The sequence below is a fragment of the Tachypleus tridentatus genome, chromosome 1 (genome assembly GCF_004210375.1).
Source record: "Tachypleus tridentatus isolate NWPU-2018 chromosome 1, ASM421037v1, whole genome shotgun sequence".
NCBI lineage: Eukaryota > Metazoa > Arthropoda > Merostomata > Xiphosura > Limulidae > Tachypleus > Tachypleus tridentatus.
The window spans coordinates 126,453,220-126,477,728 of NC_134825.1; the positions used below are offsets into that span (position 1 = coordinate 126,453,220).

The window sequence follows — 24,509 nt, forward strand, 5'->3', positions numbered from 1 at the left end:
ATGTGACGTAACGTAAAGAATAAAAATATAGACTTACCTATGTTGTTGTTGTTGAGTGGGTTTTAGCATGACTGAAATGTTCAATAATTACTTTTCACGGTGGGTGATATAAGTTGTTCACAACTTTAAAAAGGCTAATTGTGTTACACTCTGCACTCTTGCCAAAGTCCATGAAATAAACTGATAGATTAATTTAAACTTTTTTCGTCACCGAGGACTGGTGCTTTTGCTTGTTATTTCGTATCCCCAAAGTAAAAACTTTCGTCTGTGGCACAAACTTTTATTTTCTTTGTGACGCCTTCTGTTTGGTTTTTTGTTGTTGTTTTTTTTTTTTTGTATAAATTACGGGGCATTTATGATTGGTGTGTGTGTTTATATGTTTGTATATTGTGTGTGTGTATAAATAGTTACCACAAAGGAAGCAGTTTTTATCATGTTACAATTTATAAAGTGTACACAAACCTACACTAAGAAGTGCCACGTAAGCATTTCTTAGCAGAACGTGTAAGCATATAGAACTCGTTCGTTATATTGTACATTTATAAGATAGTGCTCGTTAGAACTTATAATATCTAAATACTTTTTAACTACGTTCGCTCGTTCACATTTTCCATGCGACTGTTTCGTCAGCTATGCTTCTACTGTGTTATGGAAATGACAAACGTGCATTGATTTATTTTCACATGTAAACTGTACACAAGGACAAAGACCGTACCTGGTTAATGACCTAGTGTTAGAAGATCGGGCTTCAATAGGTTTGCCATTAGAGGTAAATCAATTGTGGTAAACAGGGCTACGCCCCAACCCGTGCCACTAAGTAATTACTCGGTGTATTGGTGTTTGCTTCCTTACTTTCTTACCTTGCCAAGGACTTACCGAAGAGACTTCAACGATGCACTGGTTACTTTGTGGCGTTTATAAAGCTGCAAATTGGTATTACTTCATACACTGACTCATGGAATCAATGTGAACAATAAAAACTTGACAAGCCACTGAAACAAGTAGCTTTATCAAACTTCGTATCAACAACTGAATAGAAAAGCCTGACAGACTATTAAATGTAATTAAAACACCACAGTTCCGAAACATTACAGATTAATGTGCATTTTTATCGTGCTTTAATTTAATTAATTGGTTAAATCAGTCACACTTCAATGAGTGTTGTAATTAGCAGAACTATTCGTAAAGTGTGAGAATATTAGTGTAATGTTTAAATAATCAATCTTCGTCGTACTATTTATGTCATTTTCAGTTATTTTCTTATCCAAATTAAATTCAAAGCTGCCAGGATGACCTCGACACACTTGTGACACACGCTCAGCTCACAAGACCTAAAATAAAGAAATTATTTTCGTGTAATATAGACTCGATGGGCGGCTATCGTTCCTATAAAAGTTGAGCACCATCACGTGACTTGGGTACAGCGTTATATTACCGGTAATTAATTCACATTTTAAGTGAATAATTCGCACTATTTTTTTGAGTATTAAATCTTCGTTTGAACATTAAGTTATCTTCCTATCATTGGATTTCTTTCAATGTTTAAAAAATACAGATCAGCCCAACCCCCAACTTACAGAAAAAAAGACAACTGTCTGGACACTAAAAAACGAGATTTTGTTAAGTAAGCAAGTACGTGGCCATTGTCTATCGTAGTATATATTACTACGCCCCCTGTTTGTTACGTTTGTACGTGTTATATATAATTTGTAAAGAGATTTGCTTCTTAGCCTATGACTCCTTTCATTGAGGGTGATCTTAAAGAGTCTGGTTACCTGTTAGGTGATCTGTCTACTTATATATATCTAGCTTTGGAAAAGTATAATTTCTTTGACATAAAATTTGAGTTTATTTTTAAATTATAAAATTAAAACTTTCAGTCAAAAATCGTTCCATTCCGACTCCTAAAATATCAATCATAAAATCAAGAATTATAACACCGCCACATTAAAAGTTCGCAAACGATATCCCAGCGTTTGCTTTCATGTCTCAAGGCTGCCAATTAACAGTCGCATATTTTGAATCTAGAACACTGACAGCATTAATTTGTAGTTGTGACCAATGTAGGTAAATTGCTTGATGAAACATCGTCGGTAATTGCATTTGAAAAAAAGATTGTATTTTCTTATCATTATTTCATTAGATATATTTTTTTTGTTATTATTCAATAAAGGCATGTAGGGAAAGCATGATCACTTATAGTCAAAAATAGTAATAGTTTATAGCCAATAGGCGAGTATATTATAATGTGACGTCACAAGCTAAGGGGTTTATGTATTTACATAAAATTATATTCGTTCTTATAATCAAATCTTGATATTTATACTAGAATAAAGAATTGCACTGTCCAACCTTTTTATTGTTAAAAAAGCAACACGAATGTCAGAGTTTAAATTAAATTTCCATCTGCGCATGTTTGTTAAGTGGGACCAACAAATGAATGCCATTGACCTGTTGAATAGTAGAGATACACGGGAGCGAGTGCGGAATGTTCTTTGGATCGTGTTCGAAGAACTGTAAAAATTTAACCGTTTTTCTTCATTAGTACCAGTAACAAATGATGTTGGCATTTTGGTGGAAGTGATATAGCACTTTGTGATAATGAACAAGCGTTAATTCGAGACGTGTTGAATAATGATTCGCGTGTATCTCGCCTTGACACACAATAGACTCGATTTAATACTTCACCTGAGTCGGTGTCTAGAGTTCAACATTTACAGTTTTAGAAAACGAGAAACTGAAAAATGTATGTAATACAAATTAATGACTATCTGAACCGCATGTGGCAGAACCTTGACAAAGCCGTTCCTGAAAGTCGAACTACCAGATTCTTTTTATTTATTCATATTACTCATGCGCGTGGGATATCGACCCTAAACAATAAGGAATCGCAAGCATGGGGAGTGTGTTTCGTGTTAATATCTTACTGTTATATTAATATTGGGGTAAACACCCATCTTTCACCTTAAGTTCTAACTGAAATTAACTCCTCAGAACGATGGACACTGACTTTATAGTAAGTTTTATTTACAGAAAATGAGACCTCCAACTGAAAAATAATTGACATTTTCAAACTTCAATGGCTCCTTTCGTGCACGTGGGTTAAACGGCCAAGTAAAGAGACCCTTTGTGATTCAGATGTATCATTTCATAATTTTGAACTGTTGATCATAGGGGAAGCAGCTTATCAACCAGAATCATCCACCGCCACAAGGGCTTTGCCCAGTTCTTTGAACGGAATAATGCAGGATTGACTCTTGCTTTCATACTGTAGCCATGTATCAACAGCACCAGTATATTAATTAAACAAAGAATCGCTGATTTAAAAAAAAATTTCCGCAAAGTTTTCACATACGACAAAGTGTTGCGTATTTGTGGGTTTTAACATGATCATGTCGGGCATGGCCTGGATCGCGTCCTAATGTCACGAAAACGCACATCGGCCATTGAAGGCGTAGGTGCGTTTCAAGAATAAGTTGTATCCTACTGGCCTGGTCGTTAAGGCACTCGACTCGTAATCGCCCTCTCAGCCATGGGGGCGTTATAATGAGACGAGACGGTTGATAAGAGTAGCCCAAGAGTTGGCGGTGGGTGGTGATGACTAGCTGTCTTCCCTCTAGTCTTACACTGCTAAATTAGGGACGGCTAGCGCAAATAACCCCACGTGTAGTTTTGCGCGAAATTCAAAACAAAAGAAACCAAACCATGTCCATACTATTCATTCAGTCAAGAACAACCCAACAGTTGTACTTGAAGCTGCCTTTCCTCTAGTGTCTCTCTTTAAAATTAAGAACGGCCTTAAGGAGATCCACGATATTATGCTTAAAAAATGAACTTTTTTTCAATTCATTCGTGTAGATTAATACTTGTTTATTGTCATAATTAGAAGCATAAAGTGACAAGATAACAACACTTGCACATCATACAATCGTGTGTTAGAGAAATGCGACTTTATGTAATAATATTTGTTAATTGTTTCCTATTTAGCATAGAACAATAAATAAGAAAGAAAGAAACTTTAATAAAAACACAGTTGCATGTTAAAGCAAGCACATTCTGGGGTGTTTTACCGCCAGCTATAATACATTCGTAATATTGTTTCTAATCACTAATACTTTGGATAAAGTACTGCTTAGTATATGGTATGCATAAAATATTAGCATTTCTTCTACCCTTCAAATAAATCACAACTCTAAAAGGTAGCCCAAGGCTGCCTGGAAGGGTAACCTGTTTTAACTACTCACACCCTTTACAGTAGTGTTTTGTTTGTCAGTCAATCAGAAGGCACTAAAATGGCGTCATATAATTGCAATTTATACTGTCGTGACATCAGTAAAATGTGCGTATACCATGAATCACGAGAAGTATGCACTGTGAAAGATATAACACAATAGGATATACAAATTTCAAAAGCAAAATATAAAAATACATGTTATTTTTCTCAAACAGAACACTTTGGGGAGGCTATGCACAATTACATAGTTTTAAAGGTGCAGGGAGTTTCTAGTAATATATAAATGTTTATTTCCGTATTAATATAAAAAACCAAAACTGTAGAGTAATCACTTAGCTCCAGTGAAAAAAAAACTTATTTACAAACAGTCTAACAAAAAAATACTATTTTTCTGTAATAAGTCTTCAGTAGCCTTATTGTCAAAATCCCTTTTACACTATAGACTATCTCATGCCAACCACAATATCCAAAATAAAAACCTGTACAGATTGAAATACCTAATCTGAATAATGTGTAAAATAACTTTTTTTAAAAAATACAACAATGCTATTACTATTTCATCATTTATATATCAAATTGCCTTGTTACATAGGCGGCATTTGCGCTGTTTCGAGGTTAAGAATTCACACCATAGAAAAGAGATGGGGATTAAAAGGAGAGGTAAGAGATACCCCCTTGCTGAAGGAGGTGAGAGGCATAATCTGGTGTGAAAAACATATTCTAGGGTTTTAGTAGTTGTAAGAAACGTACTAGATCTAGGAGTTTTAGTAAAATGGCAGCATCAGTCCTACCTGGAAAACAACAGAGAGACAAGAAATAATAACTGAAAAATATTGACGTAAAACACCACAACTGCAATACCAAATGCCCCCCATCCATCCCACCTCCAGAGTGGAAACTGCGACACCCAACCCCCGGGGCCTTGAAGCATTTTCTGGGGAGAACACCAAAAAAGGGCTGAAAACAAGGACGTTGAATTAATTTTAATTCTAAATAAACAATAAACCGATAAAATTCGTGAATTAATTAAATGATACAGGTTGTCGAAAGAGTTGTTATTGGTTTTACTACAGCACTGTTTTACCGTCATCATGCTAAAGTAGTGAGGGATTATTTTAAAATCACTTTAAACTTTTTCATTCACACCAAGGGAGCCTCAAACTCAGAGTTTGGGAGTCTCTGCTTTACACAATATGCAATACCTACTTGTCTTATTTGTCTTCATATGTAGGACGTTTCAAACTTCACGTATTAGGTGTTTTATACAGTAAAGCCTGAGAAAATAATGTTAGTTTCAAACTGTTGATCGAAAGGTTCAAGGTTCGAGCTACCATGTCGCTACACAAGCTCCAACCTCTCAGCTGTGACTGCTTATAAGAGTGAGAATCGGATTCATTATTGGTTGAAAGTTGGATAGTGTCCTTGTGGCAGAAAAATCTTCTGGCTATTATATTTTTTGTATTCATTAATTTAAAATTAAGAGCGACTGTATTCGGACTCCAGGTGTCTCTGACTTGACTTTTAGTTGTGGTGTAGTACAAGACGCCATTCAAGTTTAATTCTAAATACCAATATTTTCCTAGAGTACACCCTATTTAGTGTTTGTTTTGGTTAATATGTGAAACATCTGTCAGGAATGTTTTAAGTTTATTTCACTGTCAGTTTTAATAGCCTGCACGATTACCCTTACCTTTCAACTAGAAATAACCAAGTTCAAATCTCTTGGCTTTGTCGACTGCCATCCTCAGGACTCTTCAGAAGATGGATAAAGAATTAGTAAAATTTTAAATTTTAGTATTTTAAACAACCAATACTATTATAAATTCACTTTTAGGCAACTAATTATGTCAATGACTGGATTGCAACTGCAACCACCTCACTGTAAGTACAGAGTTTGAAATGCTCTCCCCCCCATCTCTTTTTGCACCAAAATACACCATTTTAATGATAAAATCTTAATTATATACAAGTATAATTGTTTCGTGGTATTGTACTTTTCGCTAAGTTTATGGTGGCGCGCACTGTGAAAACTGCATGCAAGTTACTTTTGGACCTCTCTGCCCAAAAAGTACAAACAAACTTTGCCAACGCGTTTTTGTACTCTACCACTCTACCACCCTGTATTGATAATAAAAGCAAGTCATGCTATGTCTTTGTGTAGAACAACCATTGTACGTCTCCACATGAGGATCTGGTTAATGTCACGAAATCGCATACACGCAGTCATTAAGAAGAAAATGTACCATGAACACTCTTTCATTCAACAAGCCATTTAACCAAGAACGTCTTCGCATCCCCTCCATCTTTCCATGGTAGCTTATTAAAAACGTTTCCACAACACTTATTCTGACATAATTTTAATACAGCTTTGCTTTTAATCGTGCATCTTCTGTTACTGTGACTGGCCAACAAATCAACCCTTAGAACTTCTTATATGTGAGCGTGTGTATTCCGTCTCTTTTAACCACGTACGGACACGAATGCATGTTATATCGTTTATGTGGGGCACAGGACATTTACGGGTTGCAACTTCTCGGCCCCTAATTTTCTTTTTAATAATGCATGCCCTGTAAAAGTATTAACCATTCTCTCGGGCATTTTTATTATAAATACCCTGTAAACGTATCATACATTCCCTCAAATGTCTTTTATAAGCACCCTATACGAGTATTGTACTCTGTAACAAAGTTTGTGTGTTGTGATTGTTAAGTTTATGGATTGAAATAAAATGTTGTTTTCTGAAGATAAATTTCTAATCAGTTCGCAGCACGTGAACTGATGTATTTGTTTGTTTGTTTTAAATTTCGCGCAAAAATACACTACGGCTATCTGCGCTAGCGGTCACTAATTTAGCAATGTAAGACTAATAGGAAGGCCATGACCACCCATCGCCAACTCTTGGGCTATTTTTTTTTTTAAGTGGGATTGACTGTCATAATATTCCCGCCCCAACAGCTGAAAGGGACGAGTATGTTTGGTATGACTTGGGTTCGAACTTGCGATCCCCATATTACGAGTCGAGCGCCCTAACCACCTGGCCTTGCCGGACCGAACTGGTAATACGACCTCATTTCTGTGTGTATTCAGACATTCTTTGTAAAAATGAGAACCTTGCATTCAGAAAATTTCAAGAATGTGAAATACATAGAGAAAAGTGCAGTCTTATAGTTTCGAAAATATTTAAATATTCCTGTTAGTGCCTTCTTGAGCCTGACTATGGAACTAAGGTTTCAATGTTCGTGTCTAATTGCCGAAAAAAAAAATCTTGTTTCATTCTTTGGAGCCATAAGTGTCTTATAAGAATGACGGTCAAATACTATTATTCAGTCTAATAGTAGTTGTTTCGCAAGAGTTGGTAGCAGGTAGTTTTAACTAGTTGCCTTCCAACTAACTAGTTTATCACTTTAAAATTAAGAACGGCTAGTACAGATATCTCTCCTGTAGTTTGCGCGAAATTCAACAAACAGCCTATTTTTTTAATTGCTACACTTGTTGTTGAAGCAAAACACACAATACAAGAATGTAAGATTATAAGTTATTAGTTGTATAAATTTCGAGTAACTTTACTTATCTGTGAAATTCAATGGCAAGTTTGCACATCTATTGCTCAAGTAAAATGGTAATTGTCTCTGTGACAAGAAAAAATATTTGTCAGAAATATTCAAGCTAGGCCATTAGATTTCGGACTTTTCGTTCCTATGTGTAGGAATATACTTGGAAGAACTGGATTTACTTAAACTTGTCGAGTGAGTATTTCAGTACTTAAACTTGGTCTAGTATGTTCTGGTTTTATCACTTGTTAGATAAGTCGTACAAAAAGGAAAGCTGTAGCTACCTTTGAAATTAGATCACTACACAAAGAAAGGGGGGGGAGAATGGGTAATTTATGTCGTCTAATGAATATTATCAACTGCGAGCTGAAATTTCCACGAAAAGCAATATTTAAAAGTAATTTAAAATAAGAATGATAATATTAATAACATTATTTTCTATTGGTCTTACATGAACAGTAGGTACAAAACAAAGTTTAGGTACTGTTACAAACACACTTCTTAGAGAAAATACGTTCTAGGCAAATAATGTGATGCAAATTAACGAGCGTTAAACCCTTTTAAGACGCCGTGATTCGTCAACTTGACATTGTATTGTCAAGCTTAGAATAAACGTATCTTTATGAGTGCATAAAGCCTTGATAAATGTTGAATTACCCAGGCCTGCGATGGTTTTATTGCCTCAGAATTTTTGCATGGACTATAGTAATTCCTATATGCTGAATTCGAAAGCGATGTCCATTTTTCTCCATCACTGTGTGTTTTTTTTCACAAAACGTAACAACGTAAAACATAAGAGAAACCACAACACGTAGTTTTGAGATTGAAAGACATGGCTTTCACTGAGAAGTCACGATGAATTAGGATACATATTCATTTGACATCAATATTATTCCATGTTCTATCGTTTGTTTGTATTTTTATTAACAAATATAATAATAAAAATGTCCACTGTGGTAAACGAAATAATAATTCGATTTAAAGATTTTTCTTCTCGGTTCGTAAAAAAAAATCTTTGCGTGAATGAAAAAAATTAATATTCTTTTCGAAATCTGCGTAGCTGAATTGTGTAAAATCCATTATTAAAACCAAAATAACTTTTATGAAGTTTGAATTTGAAGGTTTGTGTTATCAGTAGCTTAGCTTTTTAATTAATTATCAAGTTTATTTCTGTGTAAAATACAGGCTCAGTTTTGGTTAAAGTAACCCCACCCTCATTAGTTTGATCACCCATTGTTAATCTACCACTTTGGAATCAGTAAATCTATGTAATTACGTCTCAGGCTGAATAGAAAGATAAGGTATTGTACAGAGTTGAAAGACACGTGGCTTTTCCTTATATCCCAATAAAACTTGTACTCTGAATAACATCCCTGATAAAGTTTGTAACTGATTGGTTGTAGTTTACGTAGAGTGCTTCAGAATAAGTGTTACGTCAAGTTATGAAAGCAGTCACTTCTGTGAGGTGGGGTGGGGATTTTGGTTGGTTTTAAATTTCGCGCAAACCTAGACCAGGGTTATCTCCAATAACCGTCCCAAATTTAATAGTGTAAGACTAGAGGGAAGGCAGCTAGTGATCATCACCCACCGCCAACTCTTGGGCTACTATTTTTACCAAAGAATAGTGGGATTGATCGTAACATTATAACGCCCCCACGGCTGAAAGGGCGAGCATGTTTGGTGTGACGGGGATTTGAACCAGCGACCCTCAGATTACGAGTCGAGTGCCTTAACCACTTTGCTTGATGCAAAGCCACAATCAGAATACCATGATTGAGCAACTGGTTTCGTTTTTTGTCTTGTAATCAGTGGTCATAAACAATACTCAAGTTTGCCAATCATTGAAAGCTGGAAATTCACAGAAAAGGAGGTCACTGTTTAGTTTATACAAAAATATTGATAATAATCTCAATAAGTCTAATTCGATTAGAAACCAGTGTTACGTGCTCTTATTAACCTATACTAACAAAGGAGTTAACAAAGGTAAAATTCCTGTAACTAAGGTTTAATTCAGTGTTTATCGTTTCAGTTATTTCTGTCTTGGAAAATAGTCGGTGGACTAAAGAATCTTTATAAATACGTATTCGACTAGTAAATATTGTATTATTCTCTAACTGACATTATGCAGAATGAACTTTTTCTCTTAAAACTGTGTATTCAGGGTCATAAATCCGCCCCTACATGTAATGTAAGTCTAAATACCTAGTCAGCTAAAAAAAAAGGGGGGGCTGACAGTCTATTCATACCAATATTATACACCAAGCGAAAGCAAATGGGGACCTGGTCTAAAGACTTAAATCCGTCCCTGAACTTTTTGTTTTAGAACATTCTAGAAAATCATAGTAGATCTTTTTGGTTTGTTTCCCTCCCCATTTTCTTTCCTAGTAGTTATTTGCCTGTTCTTACAGCAGGCCGTTAAAAACCTTAAAGTGGTTATTCTGTTTCCCTTTCAAATCTTTGTTGTATAATCAAATTAATTTTGAACGTAATCTAAGTGGGATTTCAGTTCTGAAAGAAAAAAGTTGCAAGTTCGAAATGTAAAATTTAAAAAACAACAGTTTAAAAGCAGTTGTTCACTGTCCATTTATGAAGAAGGATATTTTAATTTATATTAGTATCACATGTTAAAGATGCGTTTGCATCTATTTTAAAACCTTTTATTAAATAACATTTTCGCTCCATATCCACTGAAGGAGAAAAACATACCTTTTCGGCCAGGAAAGAAATTCAATTCGGTGACCTTGGAATTAATTTTGCAAGCAGTTAATAAATATACATAGATCTTGTGATCTTAACAGGCAGGGTTTCATTTTACCTGTTAAGGTAACGGTCTTGAGGTTTTTATGTTCTTTGCAATGTTAACTCAGCTATCATGTCCTTATCTCGTTAGGACCCTGAAGTGCACTTCATTTTTGTATGAATAGTTCCAGTGCTGTGCATCCACGAACCTCCTCTCACCATTTTCGACGTTTGTGGATCGCACCTTCTGGTGGTTCCCACTCAGACTTTATGAATAAATCAAATTTTACCCTTGCTTTTAATTCGTAGTTCCAGTCCCCACTTTATAAACGTTTCTCGTTGAGAATTAAAACTAAAATGGATACCAGTTGAATAAATATACGACTTACCTTCACTTAAAATAACTTAATACATTTTAAAAATATACTTGAGTTTTAGCATGTGAAATCTTATGACTGTTGAATATTACTTTTCTTTTCAGTACTTGAGTGTTTCTGTAGCATTACCCAGATAGAAAAAAAAAAAAAACATGGGAGGAAGAAATGTTTTCGAAATTCAGCGATTCTTATGCTAATGTTGTTATTTTATAACAATGCATTGTATCAGCTATAATCATCCTTACAACATGAAAAGACACGGAAGGTTGTGCTCGTTCATAAAATTACTCGTCGAACATTAAATCTTATTCAAATTGAAGGAAAAAAAAGAACCGTTTCTTAAGTTTCATCTCGTTTACATACAGTTAAGCACAGAAAACATATTGATGTAGGCCAGTAATGTGGTTGGTAAATGTGTATATTAAACATGAAAGAGAGGTAATTTCTCTAACGAATTTTCTTTAAAAAATGAACCCAGCCGTCAGATGGGTGTCTCGTTAGGACTGTAGAGCGCACTTCGTTTTTGTACACGTATTTCCAGAGCTGCACATTTATCAACCACCTCTCACCATTTGCGATGTTCGTGGGTCGCATCTTCACTTCTGATGGCTCCCACGTAGATTTATTAATGAACCAAAGTTGGAGATCCGTGGTTCGTATGCCGTTTCTAAAAGAAGATCGTGATCAACTTCAGTGCTGAAGATATGGTAGCACACGATCATTCAACATTGATTTAAAGTTACAAACACTATAAAATGATATCTTAACTCCTGCTCAAAGTTTTTTTTTTTTTGTATTTACTACTAATGTGACTACAGTTCAATCCAAATGTTACATAACGAATCGGTTAAATTACTACGTGTCAAGTGTGAGTTTTTTTGTTTTTGTTTTATAAGGTAATGAGGAATATCGAACTATTTTACAGGGCCTAGCATGGCGCAGTGGTTAGCTTGTCTGGGCAATTGAGCTGGGGATCCGTGGCCTGTATCCCGTGACTGAAAAAAACAAAACAGTTGGTTTTAACTGGTATAGTTTGATCGGTCTGATAAGGCACGATATCCAACATGCAAGTTCTTTTTCATTTTTTTGTGCCATAAATTTATAGATTGGGATTTAGATCCTTTTATCAGGATCTGGGAATGCTAGGTACTATAAAATACCTCTTTTCTTTTTTTTTTTCTCCTGCATGGTTGCTATAATCGTGGTGTAAAATACTCCGTCGTGTCTGCTAAATACTAGTGAAGATTGTGCACCGTTTACAGTTTTCAGTTACAAAAACCCATTTGAAAGACATGTCCATATATATACTACGTATGACATTTTGTATCGGAGTATACATTTCTTCTCTTAGTGTGTATAGTTTTACACATGATAAACGGTTCCGTATATCGCGACACATTTATTTCACTAATTCATGACAGGAGTAATAGACGTAAATACGTTAATTAATACTTTCATTACAAACTAGTTAAATGATACTTATGTTTAAAGTGTAGCATTAGGTGGCCTGTTGCTACTATTAAAGTATATATTAACTGGTGAGAGGTACGTGAACATATATAAAATAGCGAGACAGTGACGTCAGTAACTAGTTCTTAATCGGATATTTCTTAAAATAATTATTTGAGCAACGTAAGAGCCTGACGTTAACTGTCTGAATATTTGTGTAAGTAATATTAACTTGAGCTGCATGGTACTTTTTATGTTGCAGTAAATATAGAGTGTGGTAATTGTCTTTTGATTAGTACTGACTGTTGTACTGGTTGTATATTATTGGGGTTTGTGAAATGTTTATGCATTGTATATACCATAATTGGTCGTATGCATTGTTTGTATAACTTAATAATGTTCTGTGTTGAAGTTCCTAAATAGTTACTGCACAAGCTCTGATATAATTTGCTCGTCTCCATATTTGGGTTTAAATCTGGCTAATATATTTCCAGTTTAGTTTAAAGTCACATATGATATCTAAAACTTTAGCTGACGTGAACTTTCGAACAAACAAGCAATGCGAAAAAAACACTAATATTATTTACTGATGTATTTCAAAATACACTTGTTAGTCGATATTTAAATATTTCGTATTGAAAACGATACCTGGTTTGAAAGTATAGATTATGGTTTGTGATAATGCTACGGGTACGACATAAATTCGTATTTTATTAATAATTCAAGACGTTTCATAAGTTCTGAAATTACACGTCATTGTATTTTTGGTCTTGCATTTAAAATCTAAGCATGTTTTTAAATTAAAGTGTATAGAACGCTTCTGTGTTTTTTAAGAGTTGCAAGTTATCTCTAGGGATTGGCTGTCATGAATTTAGGATTACCGTCATAATTGTGATTAACAGTAAGTGTGTGTTTTCTTATAGCAAAGCCACATCGAGCTAACAGTAAGATAACATTTAGAGATTAGCTGGGAAGCTTTAAAATGTCTTGACCATTTTGTGCCTGCTTCTTCCATTTTGTAGAACAACAAAGTGTTTCGTAAAATATTTTTGTAGTTATTCTTACATTCTTCAACTATTCCGTAAAAGTGTGAATAGGACTTTATCTATTGTATACATGTTTCTATTTCAACGCATGATATCTCAAACTACTACACCAAATCTAATGTTTTATATTTAGTTTTCGAGTCTGAAACTGGCGTGTTTTCGTTCTGCAACTTTCCAGAATCTACGTGTATTTCGAGCAGATACACAGTCAGTGAAGTTAGGACAAGAAGTCTCTACGTAGTTTAAACATTGACAAATTTACTCGCTGTAGAATAGTTGTCAAGTTTCAAAGAATTAAACGACGTAAAAATAATTTCATATTAACTATCTATAATGGAACTCTTAACGTTTGTATGTATCGTCTTGATAATAAAAAGAAACCAGGATTTTCGCCCCTCCTCTTTAACCTATAAAATACTGCGAGATTCTCGAGTCTTTGCTATTAGAATGACCCATGAACTGTAGTTCTTTGAGATCTACAGAAACGACAAAGACAAATGGCTATTTTGAACTTGTTCGATTTCATTTACCGAGTAATTCTTCTGGATCTACACAGCCCTTCGGTTGGTGTGTCAAATTGCTTTAGATTTTAGTTGATTAGTAAACTCGAAGAACGTATATCCCTAGTTTTTTGGAGTTCGAGAATACGGGGAATAGTGAAAACCAAAGAAATGATGCATAAAAGTGAATCGGTCGACCTAGCAAATATAAACCTCTGTCACGTGAAATGCTAAGTAGCTAACGTTTGATAATATAGCTACCGTTGAACTGAACTGCAGAATTAATAAGAATGAGAAGACATCAAAATTTCTATCATCTGTGTTGATAAAATAAAAGTAGTACTGTTGTTGGTAAAGTGATTCTTCAGAGTTCCATTGTTAAGCATGGCAATAGACTCACAGAATTGAATTTCTTATTGGCTAAATGAGGTTTTGCTTCATTTTGTTGTATATTTTCTTTAGCAAAGATCTCTGATATATGTCAAATCTTCTAATAAATTAATGGATAAGAAGGTAAAAAAGCAGTTTTCTTTGCAATAAATAGTATTTGTTTATCAGATCTGTTCTGATTTAGCTCTCTGTATTTTAACATATTTACAAAATACCAACGTGTCAAGACGACCAAGTTGACTTTACTGTTATATTATTTAACGTAATTTCATTTTTGATCTTATTTACTAATTAACTTTGGAAACAAAGTTAAAAAAAACTTATTTGTAAGAAAGGGAAGCTGATAAAATTTGTAGTGTTCTGTGAAACAATCTAAGACAGTCGCGAAAAATTACTGAACAGTTGCATCGGGTAGACTTCACGCTAAAAACTAAACAATCCACATGACCTTTGAAGGTTTCTGAAGGAATGATACGGCTAAAGTTAACCTATAACGATCAATAATTCGATCATGTACATAGTTCTTAGAGTTTGAAAGTGATAGGTGATACAGTTGGAATTCTAGTATACCTGTTTGCCTCGTCTCATTGATTCGACCACTTATGCCCGTTCACAGATGTCAAACTTGTGGACTTAGCACTACATATCCAAGTTTAAATGGGTTAAGTGTGAAAAAGAATCAATTTATTCATATTAATTTTAAACACTTATTTACAGAAATCAAAATAAAATAACTGTTTTTCTCTTCGACTACGTTTGAAATAGGTTTCGTTTTTCTACTTAATCTTGTCTCAGACTAACTCGTTGATGTGAAGTTTTCTGCAACTGAATATATAAACCTGTATGAAACCCACTATTTGGAATTCGGTCTATGTAGAGCTAAAGGGCAGTAAAAGGAGAATGTATTCGAACTTCTCTGTTACTATTTTTTTACTTATGTTCATAGGCCCACATGGTTGCAGCATTTGAGCAAAGTCTTTCCAACATGACTGGTCGACTTCAACACCTAACTGCATCGGCTGAACAAAAGGTGGGTTTAATATTATCTAGTGTGTGGATAATAAATAAGCATTGGAGTGTTTCCCTTTAGTCTGAGGTTAACGTATGCTTTCCTATGACTGTGGTTACAAAACATGGTTAACTCATTCCTTGTATGCATGTTGTTATTGCGAGTACAGACAAAATTACCTAATCATTTGTATATTATGCTTTGTACTTTTTATCAGATATGTTGCTATGCACTCGCACACTGGGCCCATGTCCTGATTCTATTTAACAATTGTTACGTATTATAATTTGTTGTAGACGAATCTCCAATTTATGTTACGTATGTTAATGTATTACTATTTCAAATAATCGGGAATTTGAATTTAGAACGAGTTTTAAGTGTTAATATGTATTAAATTTGTGATATTTGCCAACAAGATTGATACACACAATTTTCTTTTTTAACACAAATATATTTTAATATACAATCATAAAAACAATACAGTTTATAATAACGATTATTACTAATAGTTATTACAAATGATGATTTATATACAAAAGTTTTACAAACTTGCAAACTACAGTGAGTGTTTTATCTATCCTAGAAGTCAATTTTTATCAATTGTCCAGGTCCACGACGTACAAATTAATTCTGAGTTGATACTGTTACACCTCGCTTAAGCTAGCTAGCTTGATTGCCTAATGCCGACTTTTACCGAAGGAAATAGTTAATGTCCTCATAGAAACACTGACTTCTAAAGTTGATTTACTGACAATGAATGGTTTGTAATGTTCGAAATCTACAAACGTTCCTGGTCCAGTTCTGTAATTTTTCGATTAATATAGACGTTAATCACAATTATAATTTTCGAGGCCTATATAACATTGACTATAGCTGTCCAATAATATTCTTTTTTCCTGCATCTCGCTAGCGACTTGTTTTACGAATCACGCGAGATTCTGTTTATTCTCATTTTGAAGAATCCTCTACAAATTTCGAGAACCGTCGGGACGTACGCAATACACAGTCAACAATATACGTCACATGCAAAAAAGAAAACTATACAGAAACAAGTGTAGGTATTAAAATAAATGTACAATGGTAAATTTGTTAGATAGTGCTTCCAACCACAATAAATGTCTTGAAATCGGAATAGAAAACCAATATCGGTATCATACTGAAACAGTCAAACTTTTCTCGCCTATGGACCCCAGTCCAAATATTTTAGGCACCTAGCGACATATCTGCTTTTTACATAGAATATGTAAAATTTGATATTTGTTTAAATCAATGATGGTACCTTACTTGATATATTTAATGTCCAGTTTCTAACTTTTTACGTCATTTAAAAAAATTATAAATAATGTTATATGCTTGTAAATATCTTAAAAAATTTAATATATTTCAGTAATACGCGGATTATTTTTAACAGGACTCTGAACTTGGTGAACTACGAAACACTATAGAGGCTCTAAAAAAGCAAAGTGCAGAAGCTGGTCTTACCAAGATGGCGTTACAGTCAATGCAAGCAGTTCAAAGAAGTAATACTACATTGATATTTCATTAATATAATAATTATTAAAAAATGGTAAATCAGGTATGAATATTGAATCTTTAGCTATTGTATGTATAAATCATGAAGAACTAAGATGTTTTTTTTTTTGGTTTACTTATACAACGTGTTTATTTTCAGCTATGCAAGGTAAAATGTCAAGGCAATTATCAACTGATTCTGTTTCAAGCGTAAATTCCCAATCAAGCGCTTGCAGTGCAACAAGTGGGAGTTCTATAAGATCTGATATTACTGGAAGTAAAGGAAAGAAGAAAAAGAAAGGCTGGGTTAGTTCATAACATACCTATGAATTTTTACACATGGATAAAAAACGTTTCAAGTGTTGTGGTAACCATTTCACATCTACTTCACAAGTTATTTGGATATAAAAATGTTGAATGCATTCACAGTAACTTTTGCCTAATCATGTATAAAATACTGCTATCAGTTACTTGTTTCATTAAGAAATAGTGCCACAGCAGGTGACTTCACATAGGGTGATTGCTTTTTGATCTTTTAGAAACAACCAAAATGTAATGTTTTACTTGAACTTTATACAGAATACCTTATGACTGAAAACAAAACTTTCTAAATACTTATTTGAAAAATTTGTGGGATCATTTATTACAGCTGCGCAGTTCCTTCAGTAAGGCTTTTTCTCGAAGTAAAAAGAACAAAAATGGTTCAGTATCAGACGTTGAGGATTTGAAAAATATCCAGTCAGATTCTTCTACACCAAATTCTCCTCTGTTAGGTCCTCATCCAATGAATGGTGGTATTTCAGGCCAGTCATTGAAGTCTTCTCATTCGTCGTCAGCGTAAGTGTAACCAGTTTAGTTTTATTTAAAATGTTTGTATGCATGTTCTGCTTGTACAAACCTGTCTAACTTTGGCTGCATGTCTCTATCTACTCACTAGGGCAGGGCAAGTCAATCTCAAGAGGTGATTCATATTTTTACAATTTTATATGAGTTGAGAGCTTTCTCCCTTGAATGTGTTTTCAAAGAGTTAAATAGTCATTAATGCACATAATGTGTAGATTAAGAAACCATTCTTGTATCCATTTATTTGACTTCAAAGTGCAGTAAGATATAATTCTTTCTGTGCCAGTTTAGGCTGGCTGTTAAAGAAGTACATCATTGACTCAATATTATGAATAAAGATTTGTTTTATTTACTTACTTGTTTTTCATTTGCTGTGTGTGTGATTTATTCTTCACTTAACAGTCTTGAACTTGCATTTTATGGATAAGTAAATTTATCTGTTGGATATCAGTGTGTGAATGCCTTATTGCTATCAGAACCTAATTTTATGTAAGTTAAACTCACTAAGGTTCAAACTGTTCTTCTACTGCTTTCTTCTAAAATGTGATTTTATTTTATTATTTTTATTCTTATTATTGTTAAATGTTAAAATCTTATGCTGTTGGCAGAACTTGGTTAAGTTTAATGTCCTTGTTATTCATAAAGGCCAAGATGACATTAAGATAACAAGACCAGTATTAATGTATGAAGTTTTTTGTTTCTGAAGTTGGTTAAGTGATGAAGCTGAAGTCCTAACTGTGTATAAAATGTAAAAATGAAATATTTCCATTAATACCTAGAGTCACACTGGGATTAAAGCCATTATAATAGTACTTTGTTGGAAAAACCTGGGTACTGTCTGCTTGTAAAGGCACATATGAGTTCTCAAATCAGTGTTATAGAGTTCAAAGTATCTTTAATACATATTTTGCCAATCTTGGTTCCTAACACTAGCTGATTATAAAGAGTCAGTTTTAATATTATTGGATCCCAGGAAAAATATATTTCACCAGAGATGCATTTAAAAACATAGACAGAAATAATAGATGTGTGGACAGGTTTGTCAAGCTTTAATAGGTATCACTTTCAACAATGATGAGAAGTGTTATCAACTGTCTCCAACTACACTGTGAAAAAGATATTTAAAACGCACATATAGCAGCCAACAATTAATCCAAAAACTGCTTATACCAGATTAAAACAGGAAAGATATCATGCCCATAATGCTGTATTTCAACACTTTTGAACAAGGGTTTTTCAAAGAGAAATATGCAACAACCCTCCATGCTAATATTGTCCATAATTGATTCACACAGCATGAGAGTTACTAGATCTGTTTCTTATTGATCATCTTTGAGATTAACTTGAACATTTCATTTGCTACCATAATCCTTTGCTAATTACAAACCATTCTCTTCAACAAATGGATTATAACCAAACTATATGCTTTTTATTTTTTCTGGAATCTATAAAAGAAGCAAAAGATAGTCTAAGTTATAATTAACTAGAAGTCTTAGTAAAGTGGCCAGTAAATTTTATTGGACAAAATATTTAAGGTGGGTTTGTGGTGAAGGTGGTTTTACTTTTACAAACTGTAATGGATGATATTACAAGCTGAACAGTTATTGAGAATCATTAGATACCTGAAATTTAATTATTTTTTTTAACCATTGCATGGCTGGTCTTTAATAAGGAATGTTAGTTATTTACCCATAAATTAGAAGCTTATTCTAATGTAGTGTGAAGCTTTAGTTTATGATTGAAAATAGGTTGAGTTTGTATTTCATTATCAGCGTGTTGACAATATGTTTTGTAAGTAATGCTCATCTATTTAGACCTCCTCATAATTCATGGAAGAGCTGATTTATTGATCTCGCCAAGCTTCTCCATTATTCCCAGTTATTTTATAGTTACCTCCCAGAAAAAAAAAGTTTTGAGTGTACATGCCTGTAGTACCTGAGCATGTGCATCTAGTTTGGTTTTACTAGCTTGTGAGTGGAGGTTATTAACAATTTCAATCATGGCATCTATAAGATCCTAAGAAGGGCCATTAATATAAAATCATGTGTCAAGGGATCAGGTTTATCAACTTTCTAATTCTACTCCTTGGTTTCATCATAACTGGGTGGCCTTTTTGGTATATCTTTGGCCTCTTTGCTAGGAGAGGAGGTGACATTAGCATGAATAAGGACCCTCTCAGCTATCTGAATCCACCCATTTGGTTTTGATAGCTACAAAACTTTGGAAGAATTTTGTTAACAAATAAATTCACATGCAACATTATTTAAATATAGGATGCAAGTTTATAATTCAGTTTATATGTTCATGTGATTTTTATTTCTGTAGAATGAGAGCTTTATTTTATCATTATTTTGTTATGTATTTTCTCAATTATGTTTTCAGCCTTTATGAAAAAGAAGAAAGAACTCCAGAAATTGTCAAAGATTTAAAAAAGCAGTTGAGGGAGAAAGACATGATTCTAACGGATATTCGTCTTGAAGCTTTAACCTCAGCTCATCAACTTGAAAGTTTAAAAGATACTGTGAATAAAATGAAAGTAAGTTGCATTTAATGACATTCTAAGCATGCTTAGTAATGTAATTAATGGTCTGTAAAATGCATTGACAAGCTCTTCACTTTATCAATATTTTGTTTTATTAGAACACACACAAAATACATTTCTTATATTAATAAAACACTCAGAAAGTTACACCCATTCATAAGAAGTGTTATCTTGTGAGGTAATAGTTTCATGAAGCTTTCATAAAATGATGTGCATTATTTGTATACCAACATTGTTTTTATCCACATTTTGTACGAAATATAATTGTGTAACTTCCAGAAAGCTAGAATATCACAAGATATAGCATAGATTTGTAAGATATTATTTTCAACGAAAGTGAATTATTATATTCCATTAATTACAGAATGAAATGATGAATCTAAAACAAGATAATGAACAACTACAGCGGCTTATGGTCAGTAAGTCTTTAAACTCATCTCAGACCTCAATACCATTCAGGAATAGTGTGGAGAGCCTAGAAAAAATACTAAGTGCCTCAGAACAGTCAGTAGCCCCTAGTGTTGGTAAGCAGCAGGAAATCAGAAACTATCGCTCATTATTTGCTATCATTCCTGACAGTATTAATATTACCTTAGAGTCAGGTAATACAGTTGCTTTGACTGAGAATATAATTATAAATTATGAAGTGTGTAAGACCTAATTTTTAAACTTAAGCTCGAGTCAAAGATAAAAATTTGTTATGATATAAAAAGATTATCTACAGTCATGAGTGACACTGAGCTTAAACATCAGTAGATAAATAATATTTTTATCTTTAGGTACTATGTAATGATTTTTTAAAGTATTTCTTGCAACAAGTTGCACCCACACATACATAGATCACTGAAGTATTCACTTTTGAAATTAAATTGAAACATATGTAGTAGGATCAATCATTGATTTTATTGGCTTCTTATCAATTGTGTTATGAAAAGTTATCATAAGGTCAAATGAGTTTTTAGAAATTAGTATTAACTTTTGACCAAACCAAGCTACCTTTGTAAACCAAAAAGACTAAAAATATGTATATTTAAGTAAAGTTTATTGAGTATGAGTTAATCAATAAGAAAGAAAACAGGAAAAATATCATACTAAGCTAGACAACTAATATGAGGCTAGAGGCAGTTTACAAAGACTTATTTTTTGTTGTTAAAATTACTGAATTAAAAGAACAAAATTATCTTATTTGTTACCTGTTTTTATAAAGTACTCAAGTTTTAAGTAGTTAAAGATTTACTTTATATGTAAAAACGGCTTGTTTGGGTTGAGAAAATATTTTATGTAAAGGAGTGAACACCAAACGAGCCGTTTTTAGAAATATATATTTTTCTCTACAAGTGGGTTTTCTCAACATCACTGATTATTTACTTTACTGTTTAACAAACTTTAAATTTTGATTGTTTTTTAACACAAGGCTTGTTTTTACACATTAACATTTCTAACTCCTAAAATAGGCTATTCACCCCTTTTCTTTTTTGTTTTACAATTAACATCATGACTTTTAACAATTAATAAGTATTTTTCTTTTATGTTGGTATTCATTTTAGCAGTTAACAAAATGTACCAGTTTAGGATGTTTTAATCATTAGAGAGAGTGCCAAGCTGAAATATTTTCTTAGAATATTGTTTCTGCATTTGTGAACATCTATATTCTCACTAACAGTAATTTTTAAATAAATTTTGTCATAATTGTTATATTCCAAATTTTATTTAATATTTGTGTCAAAATATTGAAGTAGTAGTTCTTATTATTTGTTTTGATTTCTTTTGCTTATATTTCAGTTCTCATTATGACCAATAATATTGTCTTATAAAAAAACAGATAAATGTTTGTGGTTTTATACCATGTTTGTATATTTTAACTCATTCAACTATAAAAAAATTGCAGTATGTTGTTACAGGATAGATTCTCAATGTTATTTGACTTGTGTTTCTAACTCTCTTTTTGATTCTAGACTTGTATCTTAATGATGCTGCAACAGATCGAGAAGGGAAAAGAGTCACTATCTCGACATATCTGAGTTGCCATGGGGATTATGGAAAAGTTGCATTACAAGCTGAGGTAATTTGTTTAATTTATCTATTCATATTACAAGCCACTTAATTACTTTAAGAATTGAATGAACATAATAATAATCCATTTTTATTTGCTTGTTTAAATATACAAGTAACATTTCAATACATTTATGAATCATCACATAAAATACTTGTTATTTTTTTATAAGCATTTTGAGAACAAATTACTAGAAAGCCTTAATCATGAAATATTCTAAAGTGGACATTTAAAAACTAATTAATTATTGTATTCTGATTATGAGCATCAGTAGCATAGAATAGCTGTCTGTAGTAGAATATCTAGCTTGAAAGATATCAGCAATATAGTAGAGTATTTATATTTCACTTGAGAAATCTTAGCTGTGTGTAATATAGTATGTAGTTTGAAGAACATCAGTAGCATAATAAAGTATTTATCTATAAGAATATTCGTTGTGTATAATAGAATACCTAGCATAAAGAATATCAGTTATATATAGTAGAGTATCTAATTTAAATTTGTATGCCTTCTGAAACATATTTTTCAAACATTAATTTTATGTTTACATTTTGTATATTTATTTGCTCTATCTCCAGTATTGTATTATTTTTGCAGCCCCCACAAGAAGTCTTTATAGGATCAGTTTCTGTAAGTGGGAAAACTAAATGGGACTTGCTGGACAACATAGTTAAAAGAGCATTCAAGGTAACAAATCTAAACTGTATAACTCAGTAATTCAATCATAGGCAATAAAAGTTAATGCAGTTTTTCTGATCCTCTGTTAATTCAAATATATATAATCTCTCTCTCTCTCTCTCTCAGGAATATGTCCTGAGGTTAGATCCTGTTTCCAATTTGGGTTTAAATGCTGAAAGTGTTTTCAGCTACCATGTTGGTGATGTTGTTCGTTCAAAAGGTAAATACTTTTTTTTCTTCTTCTTTGCTAACTTCAGAAATATTATCCATCAATATCTCAATACTAGAAAGAGATGTGTACTTGTTTTATAAGTAATATCTAAAATAAATGACATATTCTTAGTAAAAGGAAAAAAAAAGTGTATAATTTTAAAATGGAATCTTTCCTGGTATGGAAGACCAGGTTTATTGCATGAGCATGTTTATCAACAATAATATTGTTTTATGGCTTCCTATTAATGGATACATGTTTGTTTTTGCAATTGGTTTTGTAATATAATTCATATTTAAGGATTGTTAAATATATATTTTGTAGGATGATCTTTTTTACATGTGCTGCAATTTTGATTTCACATGCAAATATAATTACATATTTCAAACTTTATCAATTTTATGAAACAGAATAAGACTATTACCCACATTTTAGACATAGAATATACTTTTAGATGTCTTTCTTGTACAATCATTTATCTTTTGTGTGTTGTTCATTATAGATGCAGAAGTTCCAGATTTGTTACCTTGAGGGTACTTGATAGGAGATAACATGCAGATACATATTACTTTAAAAGGTATTCTTTATATTATGTGTTTTGTGCAACTACTTCCTTTAGAAAAATTTACTATTCCTTGTTATGCCAAGAAAGAAGTGAATATTTCAATACCATTATGTTTACTTAGTCATATTTCATAGTCTATACAAAACAAACTGCAGCAGTTTATATTGGTGCTTCTCAAATTTTTCCAACATCATTCATCTCTATAAGATTTTCACAACAGTTCACTTATCCTAGTTTAAAAAAAAAGATAAAAAATACTAAATTATAATCCAATATTCTTTATTATGATTTAAATACGCATCAGACTACAATTGGAATAAATAATAATAACTAATGACTTTTTTGCTCTTGAGTTTGTTGCATAATTGTTAATGCTCATTCTTCATGATTTTGATCTTTTTAACCCTGGGTTGAACCATTCATCCATTTGAGAAGTACTGGTTTAAACAATATTCAAGATATTGATCTCTCCTATGATAAATTGCTAACTTAAAACATAAAAGGAATTTAATAGTGTTGTGGCTGTATCAGTGAAGTCCAAATTGAAAACGAAAAGTAGGAATGTACAAGATAATAAAATAAAAAACATTCTCATTAAAATTTGAACTAAGGAGCCAAAGTGCACAATTAAATATCAATAGTTATTTTTGGTGTCAAGTTTTTATTCTCAAGTTGGCTTTAGTGTTTTAAGTAAGGTATTTATATTATGATTATTATGTTTTGTATGTTTTAATTATATTTACACTCGATGATCTTTTTTGTTACTATGAAATTATGAGAGTTGAGCTTCTAAAATAAAATAACATAGTA

At 32.7% G+C, this 24,509-nt stretch overlaps 1 protein-coding gene across 1 annotated transcript in view; it reads left to right on the forward strand.

Annotated features, from left to right (window-relative positions):
- Positions 1-24,509, forward strand: part of LOC143222893 (uncharacterized) — a 198,753-nt gene that overhangs the window by 173,845 nt on the left and 399 nt on the right. Inside the window, exons 17-26 of the mRNA XM_076450040.1 lie at positions 15,233-15,316; positions 16,707-16,815; positions 16,968-17,113; positions 17,457-17,644; positions 20,033-20,186; positions 20,557-20,716; positions 22,148-22,254; positions 22,843-22,932; positions 23,050-23,143; positions 23,637-23,711. Of these exons, the coding sequence (XP_076306155.1) occupies positions 15,233-15,316; positions 16,707-16,815; positions 16,968-17,113; positions 17,457-17,644; positions 20,033-20,186; positions 20,557-20,716; positions 22,148-22,254; positions 22,843-22,932; positions 23,050-23,143; positions 23,637-23,665 (1,161 nt within the window). The 3' untranslated portion in view covers positions 23,666-23,711. The remainder of the gene's footprint in view (positions 1-15,232; positions 15,317-16,706; positions 16,816-16,967; positions 17,114-17,456; positions 17,645-20,032; positions 20,187-20,556; positions 20,717-22,147; positions 22,255-22,842; positions 22,933-23,049; positions 23,144-23,636; positions 23,712-24,509) is intronic.